Source organism: Falco peregrinus, chromosome 14, assembly GCF_023634155.1.
Source record: "Falco peregrinus isolate bFalPer1 chromosome 14, bFalPer1.pri, whole genome shotgun sequence".
Lineage (NCBI taxonomy): Eukaryota > Metazoa > Chordata > Aves > Falconiformes > Falconidae > Falco > Falco peregrinus.
This window is the reverse complement of record NC_073734.1, coordinates 22,227,795-22,239,873: the sequence shown is the minus strand read 5'-3', so window position 1 is coordinate 22,239,873 and position 12,079 is coordinate 22,227,795. Positions and strand designations below refer to the sequence as shown.

The 12,079-nt window shown below is 40.0% G+C and overlaps 1 protein-coding gene across 5 annotated transcripts in view; it reads left to right on the top strand.

Annotated features, from left to right (window-relative positions):
- The window catches only part of ESRP2 (epithelial splicing regulatory protein 2), a 59,782-nt gene that overhangs the window by 36,766 nt on the left and 10,937 nt on the right, over positions 1 to 12,079 (top strand). For 3 of the 5 annotated variants that reach the window (XM_055818679.1, XM_027781097.2, XM_027781094.2), the window contains 9 exons: positions 55 to 109; positions 942 to 1,052; positions 1,891 to 2,023; positions 2,204 to 2,246; positions 2,752 to 3,053; positions 5,175 to 5,396; positions 6,702 to 6,900; positions 8,114 to 8,306; positions 9,324 to 9,501. In XM_055818679.1, coding sequence (XP_055674654.1) covers positions 55 to 109; positions 942 to 1,052; positions 1,891 to 2,023; positions 2,204 to 2,246; positions 2,752 to 3,053; positions 5,175 to 5,396; positions 6,702 to 6,900; positions 8,114 to 8,306; positions 9,324 to 9,501 — 1,436 coding nt within the window. The other 2 variants (XM_027781095.2, XM_027781096.2) reach the window with 2 other exon arrangements.

The window sequence follows — 12,079 nt, the reverse complement described above, 5'->3', positions numbered from 1 at the left end:
ATTCTTAACTAATCTCTGACCCTGGTTATATTTAAACTTCCTGTTTTCTTGTAGATCATGTATTTACTGAGCCTGAAACTGTGAAATACAAGTACGAAACAGGTCCTTGGTAAGTGCCCTTGTTGCTGCTGTTTACAACAAAAGATGAGTCTTGTCTGCAGCAAGGAAAGGTTGTGACTGCCTCCCCGCAGTCCCTGTGACAGTAGGTCGGTTCCTGAGAACAGCAGCAGTGGTCTAGTGTGGACAGGCTGCGGCTGGGATGTTGAATAATGTACTTTAGTCTGGCTCTTTAAAGTCAGTGGAAGTTAAACGCTCTTTGTTCTCTAGCTTCTGTTTTGCATGGCAGCGAGGCTGACTTATCTTGCCCAGTGGTGAAGAAATATTTGTGAACTTTCCCTAAGTCAACAGGGGTAACGGCTGGTGCACCCGACATGCAGCTGAACTGGTGGTGCTTCTGAAAAGTGGGCTAACGCACTGTATTGCCTAGCGGGCTTAGGGGGAGAAGGAACAGCATGGTTCTTTGTTTTCAACTACGTTGCAGTAACTGGAGAATGAAACATCCAAGTAATACGTATTCGTATCTAGGAGTCCTTTGTAATCCTCTATGTTGGCTTGTTAGAATTTTCAAATAAAATTAAGTTGGTTCCTTATTACTTCACTTTGAGACAGTCTTCCTTTTTTTTTTTTTTTTTTTTTTTAAGGAATTGCAATGTGGTGACAACATAGTGCATCTTAGGTGTTGTATATTTAAAAGGATTATCCCCATTATCTTTCCTTTCTTTATTGAAATGAGTAACGGGATTAGAAGAATCTCAACAGCAAATATAGTCCTGGTTTAAAAGTTAAATTAGTTGCAAACTGATATTTGGTAAGATAATGGAAAACCTAGATTAAAGTTACTTTGACTTTTTTTCTTTTTTTTTTTCTTTTTTTCTATGCAGTAGTAAATCTGAAACAGTGGACAGCGAGACAGTAATACGTGCCAGAGGCTTGCCATGGCAGTCTTCAGACCAAGATATTGCTCGATTTTTCAAAGGACTCAATATTGCCAAGTAAGACAATAAGAATTTGCCTTGTTTTATCACTTCATCTTTAATAGTGAATTCATTTAATTAATTTATTTATTAATGCTCATCTGCCACACCCTGAACTAGAGTCCTTGCTTCTACTGGTTTCCCCCACCCAGGCCCCTTCCCACTCTGGGGTCATAACTGAACAGGTTTGCCAGCCTTGGGTGTGCAAGGAAGAGTTTTGGAGTGTGTGAAGAAGAAAAGAGACTTGGCAATTGAAACCAGATGTACATTCATTTATTGCTAGTACCTAAAGGGAGAAACTCCTACTGCATTAATCAAGGCAGAGTCCAAAATTTAACAGAAGATTACATTTTGTGCCAACTCTTCAGTATTGTTTTACCCCCTAATCAGGTCTCCAAGTGCTGTTTGGAAGAAATTTTCATATGACTGATGTGTGAGCACCTGTATAGAAATGTGTGTATATATAGAGAAAGTGAGTTTAATTCAGCATACCTGTCACTTAATATATATTTTCAGATTCTCAACACTAAGAAATACTTTTTTTTAATTATTTTTTAGAGGTATGCGGAAATTCAAGTTTGTATCTCTGAGGTGTTAGGAAGGGCTTGCAAATTTACATCTGCAAGGAAGTTGAGAAAGTGGTGAACGGCATGAGAGCCAAGATGTCACTAAACTGGATTCTGAAGTATAGTTGTGTTACATTAAAAATGAAATCAAGTTGTGGATAGTAGCAGTTTTCTTTTACAATCTGTAAACTCCGTATTAAAGTCTGCTTTATCTACTACTCTTATGGAATTGTTTATTAAATGTATTAAAGATTCAAACTAAGTTTATTTTTGTTGGCTTCACCTTCCAGAGGTGGTGTGGCTCTTTGTCTGAACGCTCAAGGAAGAAGAAATGGGGAAGCATTAGTTCGGTTTGTCAGTTCTGAACAGAGAGATCTTGCACTGGAAAGACATAAGCATCACATGGGCAGCAGATACATTGAGGTAAAATGTAGTGACTTAAAATAAATTATTTGCAGAGCAACTTGAATATTTTAGACTGCAGTTTTAAATGAGAATAAACTGCAGTTCTGTTTTGCTCAAAATACAAACGTCTTACATATGGAAGAGTGCGTGAGTTGAATGTTGTAATTTTCACGTGTGTTTTTTCTTTTTCTCTTTAAGGTTTACAAAGCAACTGGGGAAGAATTCTTAAAAATTGCAGGAGGTAAGTGATGCTGGGTTCAGTGTGGTTACTTAAATTCATAGGGGTGTTCTAGTTCTGGTATGGGTGGTATTTTTTTTTCCTCCTTGACTGAGGACACAAATGGTTAATGAAGTAGCTTTTCCTGTTTTGCTTTCCAAGAATACTTAACCCTGTCAAGTTCTGGTTTCACATGGTTGAATTTGAGCTGTGAGCATTTGGACTGATGTTCACAGACAGGTCTTGCTGTTTGGGAGGAAGATGAGTCTTTGCAGTGGGAGCATCTGTGTGCTTTGTATAAGTTCACATTGATCTCATCTTTGTTCCAGATTCGTTAAAATATGAAACACTTTCAGGGTAAGGGATTTTCACTTCAAAATAGATTGCTGGGAGTTAGTAATGTCTCGGGGTCTTCCGTGGGTTTGTTGTTGGCTAATTGCCTCCTGTATTGCTGCTTAATGCTTTGCTGCTTCTGTGTCCTGTGGAATCAACTGACCAGCATGACCATGTGCTGTTATCTTTCTACTAGGCACCTCCAATGAAGTGGCCCAGTTCTTATCTAAGGAGAATCAAGTTATCATCCGGATGCGAGGCCTTCCATTCACTGCTACTCAGGAGGATGTCTTAGGGTTTCTGGGGCCAGAATGCCCAGTCACAGGAGGGAAAGAGGGACTTCTTTTTGTCAAGTACCCAGATGGCAGACCCACAGGAGACGCATTTGTGTTATTTTCCTGTGAAGAATATGCACAGAATGCACTTAAAAAGCACAAAGAAATACTTGGAAAACGTTACATTGAACTCTTCAGGAGCACGGCAGCAGAAGTCCAACAGGTTGTAACTATTGGATGTGAGACTCCAGACTTAACAGTTAAAACGTTTCTTCTGACAATTGCATGCAAATATGTTGTAGACAACCATGAAAATCTATTGTAGTGAAGATACTACGTTCTAGAAAGGGCAGTATGTGCTTCCTGATTGGCATGGAAAATTGCGCAGCATTGCTTTTGTGGGTTTTTTTTTTGTTTTTTTTTTCCTGCCACAGTTTTTTGGTGGCTTTTTAAACATCCCTCAGATTGTAAAGTAAAAAGCCTTGGATAATTTCCTTCTACTTCTTAAAGGCTGACTGAAATCACAAAAAGAATCCCAAAAATATACTAGATTGATAGTATTGTAGTAATGATTCTTGAAAATCTGCAGTATTGTCTTTAAATTCTGATCTCCATGTACAGCATTTCTAATATGAAATCCAAATCTGGACGCATTAAATCAACTTTTCCTGCAGCTGTTCCCTTGGAAACTGAGAATTACCAGGACGTATCTGACCTTTTGGTGAAAGGAAGTGAAATACTTGTTTTCATAAGACAATATAATTCACTTCCCCCCTGTCCTTTACCAGTTTCTATCATCACCACCTTAATCTGGTAAAACCATTTTATTTTGGCACCAGCAACTCAAGCCTGTGAGAAACATCGCATGCTGCATTTTTCTGCATGACACAGACTATTTCTACACTGATAATGCCAAAGGGAACAGTTAGGAGATTCTGGCTACAAAAACTTAATACAGTTACTGTTTCAACCAACCTATGTCACATGAGAAGCCTATTCCACAGAAGGGATGGGGCAAGGGAAGGAATATCCAGACCTGTAGACCTGCCGTTTACCCTTAGTACTGTATACAGAGATCAGAACAGCCAAGGATCTGAGGTGTGTATCATGAAAACTAAGTGAAATGGTGTGGTGAGGTATTGTTTTTCCTTTGTTTCACACCCACCCACCCCTCTCTCGAGAGAATGAGACTAAATCCTCTAAGGATCAAAACCACTCTGTCACAATGACCAAGTCTTTGCCCTCACTTTTGTTAGGGAGACCTGGATAAAACTTATATTCTACCAATATGTCATTACTTCTTCCTCTGTGATGGCAGTCCAGGGTGACCACCCTGGGTTTTTTTTGCTGCTTGAGCAAGAGATGATTTTTTTAGGCTATTACAGGTTGCTTGTTTGAGTAAAGAAGAGGTAAAGCCATCTCTCCTCTACTTTGTGTTAGTACAAAGTAATTGCAATATTCTATACACAAGGGAGGGAGAAGATTTCTGGCCTGAAATGTGCCACAAGCAGATTCTTAAAAAAAGGCTTCTGTTGAGACAGGCTCTCTAGGCTGCATCATTATTGACAAAACTAAAGTTCATAACCTTTTTTTTGGTACCTCTTTCAGTGGAATGTGTCTGTTTATTTCTGATAATCATTGCTAGATATGTTTTTCAGCAGTAGGCCCAAACAGCAACTTATGTTCCCTTTGGCATTTGGGAACGAGTCAAGAGAAAATAGAATGTTGAGATCAAGATCTCCTATAGGTCTTTTTTTTTTTTTTTTAAACATGTTTTTTTCCTTGCCCCTCCGCCCCCTGCCCAAACCCCTGTACTTAGAGATGAGCCGTCAGGTTAAAAAAAACAAGCACCCTCACTTAAAACAATGAGGTTTTATGAAGGAATTAGAGCTAGTGTTTTTACTTATTTAGTTATTTCAGGTCTTTTGAAATGACTGGGTTTAATTTACCTGAATTTTAGTAAGAACCGTATGTGACAATGCAGGTTTATTAGCACAAATGGTGGGTTTTCCAGTGTTCCCTTTTGGGATATTCTAAAATGAACCGTAATCTGCTCTTAACGTCTTTTTAATGAGATTAGAAGGATCTGTTACTAGGCTTTAGCAAATTAAATTTGTTACATTTCCCCTCTTCCCTTTGGAGTTTGAAACTTTCAATTGCCCAACAGGAAACTATCCACAATAATTTGGTTTAAGAAGGTTGTGGGTGGGTGTTTGGGTTTTCCCCCCTCCCCCGATTCTGGAAGTGAATTTGTTTAAATGTGTGAAATAGTACTGTGAGAACTGATTTGTGCCCAGCCAGATGACATGTAGATCTCTATCAATGTGGGTTTTTTTGCCAACAGGTACTTAATCGATATATGTCAACACCTCTTATTCCCACTCTCCCAACTCCCATCATTCCTGTCATACCCCCGCCATACACCATTGCCACGGGCAGCATACGTGACTGTGTACGGCTCAGAGGCCTTCCTTACACTGCGGGCATCGATGACATCCTGGAATTTATGGGGGACGCCACAGGTGATATCAAGCCCCATGGAGTTCACATGGTCCTTAATCAGCAGGTAACAGCGTTTTGCAGGGCTAACTTCCCAGGTACTGAACAGGGGTAGAAGTCAGGGTAGCTTGGCTGTTCTTGGCTGTGCTTTAGGTCTTCCATAACCTTGAGAAGATACTGTGCTCTGTTTTGTCTGTCTTCATTTCTCTTCTCCTTTTACATACACACTTGCTTTTCTTTCTATAGTTGTATAAATAAGATGGGAGGATGAAACTTGTTCTTCTAATGATAGCTTTAGCCTGTCTTAAATAGTCCCGTGTATTTCAGCCGAGTGCTGGAAATACAAAAGATGGAAATGTCTCATGTTAGATGGCCTAGCTGCTCTGTCAGCTTCAGGGTTTCTGCGTGATGGTAGCTGTGTTGTTTGAGTGGTATTTGTGGGAAATACAGTTTTTCCTAACTTCTAACTTGATTAAAGACTTCTCAGACTTTAAAGGAAGCTGATAGTTTAAAGTTGTGTTTTGGATATATGTTAATGACATAATCATAGAGATATCTTTTCCCTGTTGTCTTGTGTTAAAAATAAACTCTAATAGCCACAGAAATATTGAGGTATTAAAGAAAAAAAAGACATATCTACTATATTTGCTTTGCCTTTTTGTTAAGAAATTTTTTAATATTCCATATTAAATATGCACATACTTTCACAGTATAATACACACAAAAACATCTCTCCAGTTGCAGAAAATCAGACCTGGAAATCAATTTATAATGTAGCTATGGACTTTACTAAAGCATGTCTAGAGCTTTATGCTGTTGTACTATTATCTGAAAGTAGTTACAGGGAAGGGAAAGCCAGACTCTTCCTAGGGCTTCACAGCAAAAGAATAAGATACAGTGTTAATAAACTGCATCAAGGAAAATTCCAATTGGGTGAAAAGGGAAAAAAAACCAAAACCACAATGAGAAATTAGTTAAGCACCTGAGTTGGGTGTCCAGAGATGCTGTGGAATCAGGAACCCCTGGAGATGCTCAGATTTCAAGTGGAGAAGGCTATGAGTGACCTGATAAAACTTGAAAGTTAGCCCTGCTTTGAACAGCGTTTGGATTAGAGGCCTCCAACCTTTGTTTCCATTAAATTATTCTCTGTTTCTTTCTGCAAAAGATGGAAGCAGTGTGTCAATTGGGTACCGGTTACGTGAGTCTTGCCTTTCTGCTCTTAAAAATAATTGTGAGTTATTAGTCATAGGTGCCAGATGAGGAAGAACAATACAGACTTTCGGTAGGCGTTTGATCTTAGTATTTCCTGCATTTCTTGTGCTCTGGGTATGTTAGTAACAGACTGAATTATGATGATTTCCCCTCCCCCCAGGGACGACCATCAGGTGATGCTTTTATCCAAATGAAATCTGCTGACAAAGCCTTTATGGTGGCTCAAAAATGTCACAAAAAAATGATGAAGGACCGTTATGTGGAAGTATTCCAGTGTTCGGGAGAGGAGATGAACTTTGTTTTAATGGGTGGCACTTTAAATCGTAGTGGCTTATCCCCACCGCCATGTAAGTTACCATGTAAGTCTCCAATTCTTCTGCTCTCTGCTGCTAAAGGCTGATATGTGGTAGGTGCTGAAGCTTTGTGGCCTTTCACCTTTTGACTTGGGTTTTGCCATGATCAATAATCATCCATCTGTATACATGCTGAGATTGGAATTGTTCCCTTTGGGCAATGATGGGACTGATCAGAGGCATTTTTATTGTATTTTCGGTGGTGAGTACAGGGCAGCAAGGCCTTGCCAGTGAAATTGTTGCACACTGCTTTTTACGGGTGTACTGTTCTTCTGAGCTCTGCGGTAGACTTGCCTGTAGCGAAACCTACTTGGAATTAGAGGGATTTAAAAGGGGGACAAATTCTATATTCCTAGCTGTCGATGAGTGCTCTTGCTATCTTGCCTTAGAGCATTGAGAAGGTACTCTTTGGGCTTATTTTTGAAGGAAAACACCCATAGGAATGATATGTTAATAGACCACAGAGAAGCGAAGTTGGATGGATTTTTATATTTTTATTTTATTTAAGATTGCAGTGAACCTTATTGTGGACTTATAATGGAACTTTACCGTACCATTCTAACCAGTATTACTATGAAAACACTAAGCAGATACCGATGCATATTTTCTAAACAGTAAAAAGCTGCCAAATATTATTTAAAAACAGTTCGACTGCACACCAAGCCAAGCTTTATGTTCCTATACAAACCAGATATTTGTTCATCAAAATGCTAGTGATCTAGTGAGGTTTTCTTTTTACCATTTGCTACATCCTAAAAATACTTTTTAAAGCTGCATGAGGGCTTATACATTAAGACGGATGGTCAGCAGTTGCGGATGCCCACATGTAGCCGACATTTCCATGCTTTTGTCCCACAGAGTACAACTTCTGTTAGAAAGAACACAGGATGTGTTGGTGTGCTGCTTTCTCTATGCACATGGCTTTATGCTTTCTTTGAATAACTCTGAAGTTCCCTACTTTCTATTTGCATATGGGCAAGGCTGCTCAGTTCTAGAAGTTGTGAACTCTTAAGAATTGCTTGTTTTGAATGCCCTGGTTGTCATTCATGGTGATAAAGCAGGGGTCTCCAGGGGAAAGGCTAGAGAGCAGTCTTTGTACAAGTGTTCCTTAACCGTGTCCAGATGGTATTAATCATGCTGGGGTGAATAATTCCTTTCCTATAGCAGAGAACTGCATTCTGATTGGGTGTTTTTTTGCTGTGTTCTGGTTTGGTTTTAGGTCTTTCTCCACCAGCTTACGCTGCTTTCCAAACAGCAGCTGTGATTCCAGCAGAAGCAGCGCTTTACCAGCCTCAAGCCCTCTTGCCAGCCACCAGAACTCCCCAGGCCTCTGCAGCTGCTCCACCAACTGTTACCTACTACCCAGCTCAGGCTGCTCAGCTCTATATGAATTACACAGCTTACTACCCCAGGTAACCACCAGACTTAGCTGCTTCTCTTGACGTTTCATCTCGGTGGAGCAGGCAACTGTGGGGTCATCTGTGAACAGCTTTTAAATTTCTACTTCTGGTGTAAAAATGATCCTGGGAAGCTGGTGGTCACCAGCAGAGGCAGTAGCCATTTTAACCCATTCTCTGTGGCCGTGTAATGAAGTTCAGCTTTTCTATAGGTTCTGTTTGAATCTGGCGATAATGTTAGTCTAATATTTAACAAGTGTGTTTGGCATTGGGGTAATGTCATCAGGGTGGTTCTATTTCTTGGCCAAACGAGAAGCTGTGTCAATACATGCCTCTATCCTCATCCCTTAGTTTGGTCTTGTGTGTGCGGTACTGTTCCCATACTGAAAACCTCGTCATAGGTGTGTACTAGGTTTGATATATCAGCGAGACCAAAGAGCACTTTACGTGTGTAAGCAAAGCACATGATCTCTGCCTTTTCCCTTCTCATACGTGGTATCAACATGGCTCATTGAACTCTGGTACTTGGCTCTGTGAGGAAATAGCTTGTTCATTGACAGTTCCTAGGCTTGTGACACACTGGCCTGAGTACCTGGTGAATTGTGACAGGCCCTGACCAGAGATGCTACTTTTTTTTACTCACTGTTTTGTGCCTCAGAAGTACTAGATTTGGGCCCTTGCCTGTTTTTCCATACTGTGATTCCACCCCCCACCCCCTGCTTCGTGGTTTTGTTGATGATCTTAGAACAAGTCATCTGTAGCTACTTATTTTTCTCCTCCCCTGTGAAATAACAAGTGCCATTCTTTGTCTTCAACTACAAATGTTGTCGTTTTCCTTTCCCTTCCTCCTCTGAAAATAAATTGTCAGATGCTGAAGAGAAATAAAGTCTGTAAAGCAGTCTACATCAGGGCTGCTTGTTTTTCTACGGGCTTATTCTCTCATCTAAATTTTGCGTTTCATCTTTTGCATATTCAGAGTACTAAAACCAGTTATTGGTTTTCATAATCATTTTGCCCTTCCTTCTCTTTCAGTCCTCCAGTATCCCCCACCACGGTGGGGTACATTGCAGCTCCTCCAGGAGCTGTAGCTGCTGCTGCCACTGCCACCCACACTCCGATTCTGCCCCAGCCTGGAGCATTAGTCCGTATGCAGGGCTTGCCATATAACACAGGAATGAAGGAGATACTCAGTTTCTTCCAGGGGTACCAGGTTAGTATGCAGTCCCTCTCCTTGATACTGTGTTTGGACCTCTGAGTAATGATCAGTGGGGATCAAACTGAGCAAGTGAGTGCTTTTGGAGGTTGCTGAACAAGTGTGCAAGCTCAATTTTGTACATTTAACGGGCAGATCAAAGTGTAATATACGATTTGCCTTCCTTCTTATATCATAAGCATGTCCTGATTTGAAAGCAGTGATTTAAGTGCCTAGGCGTTAGGGTTTGAGTTTGGAAAGGGAGAAGGCACAGAGCCCTGGTGTGAGTGGGGCTGTGAAGGGGCTGCCAGACGAAGGTGGTGAGGGCTCTCGGTCCTGGCCACTTTTTGGTGGGATCCTTAGGTAGGGCCAGTGTTTTGACCTTCAAGGCTTAAGTGTTTTAAGTCTGCGGAGAGCAAATTTCTAGTACAAAAGGCTGACCTAGGTGTGGTGACTTGCTTGCAAAAGGAGAGAGACAGGTGCCTTTGTCAGATGCTTTTTCAGTGTCTAATTATTTTGGTTACAGGCACGAACATTTTTCACTAAAACAGCATTATGTTGCAGCCTGAAGGAAAACTGTTCCACAAACCATTTTGGGCTGATAGCAAATATTCTATGTGCTATAGGTAACTTCAGTCAGTATATACTGATTCAGTGCTCTAGGTGGGTGTCTACCAGAGGGACATTATGGGAAAAAAAAAAAAAAAAAAAAAAAGCATCATGTACAAACATGGATTTTTTTCCAGCAGCACTAGTTTGGATTCATGGAATGGGTCTTGCCATGTCTTCTGCCTTTCGTCTCAGAAGATACTTTATTTATATCTTGTTTTGTCGTTACATGTTTGCTAAAGGGAAAGATAACTGAATATGGTATATGCTGGTTCTGTGGATAACAGCACTTACACAAATACCGGATCTGCCCTTTTGGTACTACTCAGAAGCCCTGACTTAAAAATCCTCTTGGTGGGTCTCAAGCCACTGTTCTAGTGATGTGTGAAAAGATGACAATTTTTGAGTGTATGTCCTTCAAAATTCTGTTAAGTTGGATAATGGTGATACTGCTGAAGGGTAAGAGGCAGATGGATTCTTTTTAATGCATAGCAGCAGTTAATGCAAAACTGTGAGGCGTGGTATGTTTTATTTTTTCTTTTTCTTTTAGGGTTCTTAAAGGACAATGGGCTTTAATTTATAGAGCAAGATGTCCGCTATGTAAATGAATGTAGACTGAGAACAGATGCTTAAATGTGTACATTCCAGGTTTTGAGTATTTGGAATATACGGTGCTCTACCTATTGTGGCTTCATTTCAAATGTTACATTTATGTTTGAAAGTAGTTTCGCATACTTGGGTTTTCAGTGGAAAAATTTGAAAGTGTGAATTCTGACAAACATAAAGAAACTAAATGTTGTTGTACGTTAGGGCTTTTTCTTCAACAGATATTTCCAGAGTTCAAACCAAATTCAGTTACTCGTGGCTTTCATGATTTCCAGACAAAGAGAAGTAACTATGCATCTGTTGCTTAGCCATTGATGTATTTTACTTTTTTTCAACTGACTGGGCGTTTTGGTGGATGGATTGCGGGTGTATAAAACCTTAAGTGGGGAAGCCTATTTTCCAAATTGAAATTCAGCTAGAAGTGTAAGTGCACCATTGAAAAATGTGACCTGAACCTGTCTGTGCATGGAACAGGTCAGTAACAATGTCTGCTAGCTCTTGTCTTCCACTAAATCTTCAGTGTAGTGAATCTGGACTTCAGGTCTGGTGCCGAATTTGCCTTTTTCCTTGTTTCTGCTTTAGAGAGCAGTTAATAGTGTTTGTATTGCACAATTAAATGTTTCAAATTAATAGAAATTTTGCCACAAGGTGAAAACCATGTTCTTCTGTTGCAACCTCCTGTCATCATCAGTTACTGTTATTAAATTGGTCACCTCTTTGATTTCTTTAGAAGATGTTGTCCAAATGAGATCGGGTTCAGTATCTTATAAAGGAGCCAAGGAATTATTTTGAATTGTTCTTGGAATCCCGCATGTGGTAATGCTAGTTTATACTCAATCATTCCTTTAGGGGAAAAAAAGAGGTGGTGACTTAATGTATTGGGACAATATTATGTCTCTGGAGCAATAACTAATCTTTTTTTCTTTTTTTTTTTTTTTCCTCCCCTTTCCTTTCTCCTCATGTTATTTTTTGTTTGTTTGTTTTCTGCTGCTGCCCAAGGATTTATTGCACGATGCTTCTGCTCGTTTATAAAGTGAGCCCCCAAAAATTGTCAGTGGTTTGGGCATGGTTTTAATCTCTGTGTAACTAATTGATGTTGGTATTCTGGGAACCAGATCGGAGATGCTGAGATTGAAGGGTGATTTTTGTCTTTGTATGTCATTGTGTGAAAGGAACAGGTTTTAAGTTTTAGTTCTTGCTTTATTCTCTTCTGTTTTCTTCCTTCAGTCTTCATGGGCTCTGGATATTGCATGTATGCACATGTTGCTACTTAAGTGAAAGCACCTTTCATACCAGACCTGCCTCTTAAGAGATAGACTGCTTATCATGGGCTTCAACAAGCTGGTCTCAACATCAGTACATGCTTCTAATAAAAAATAAT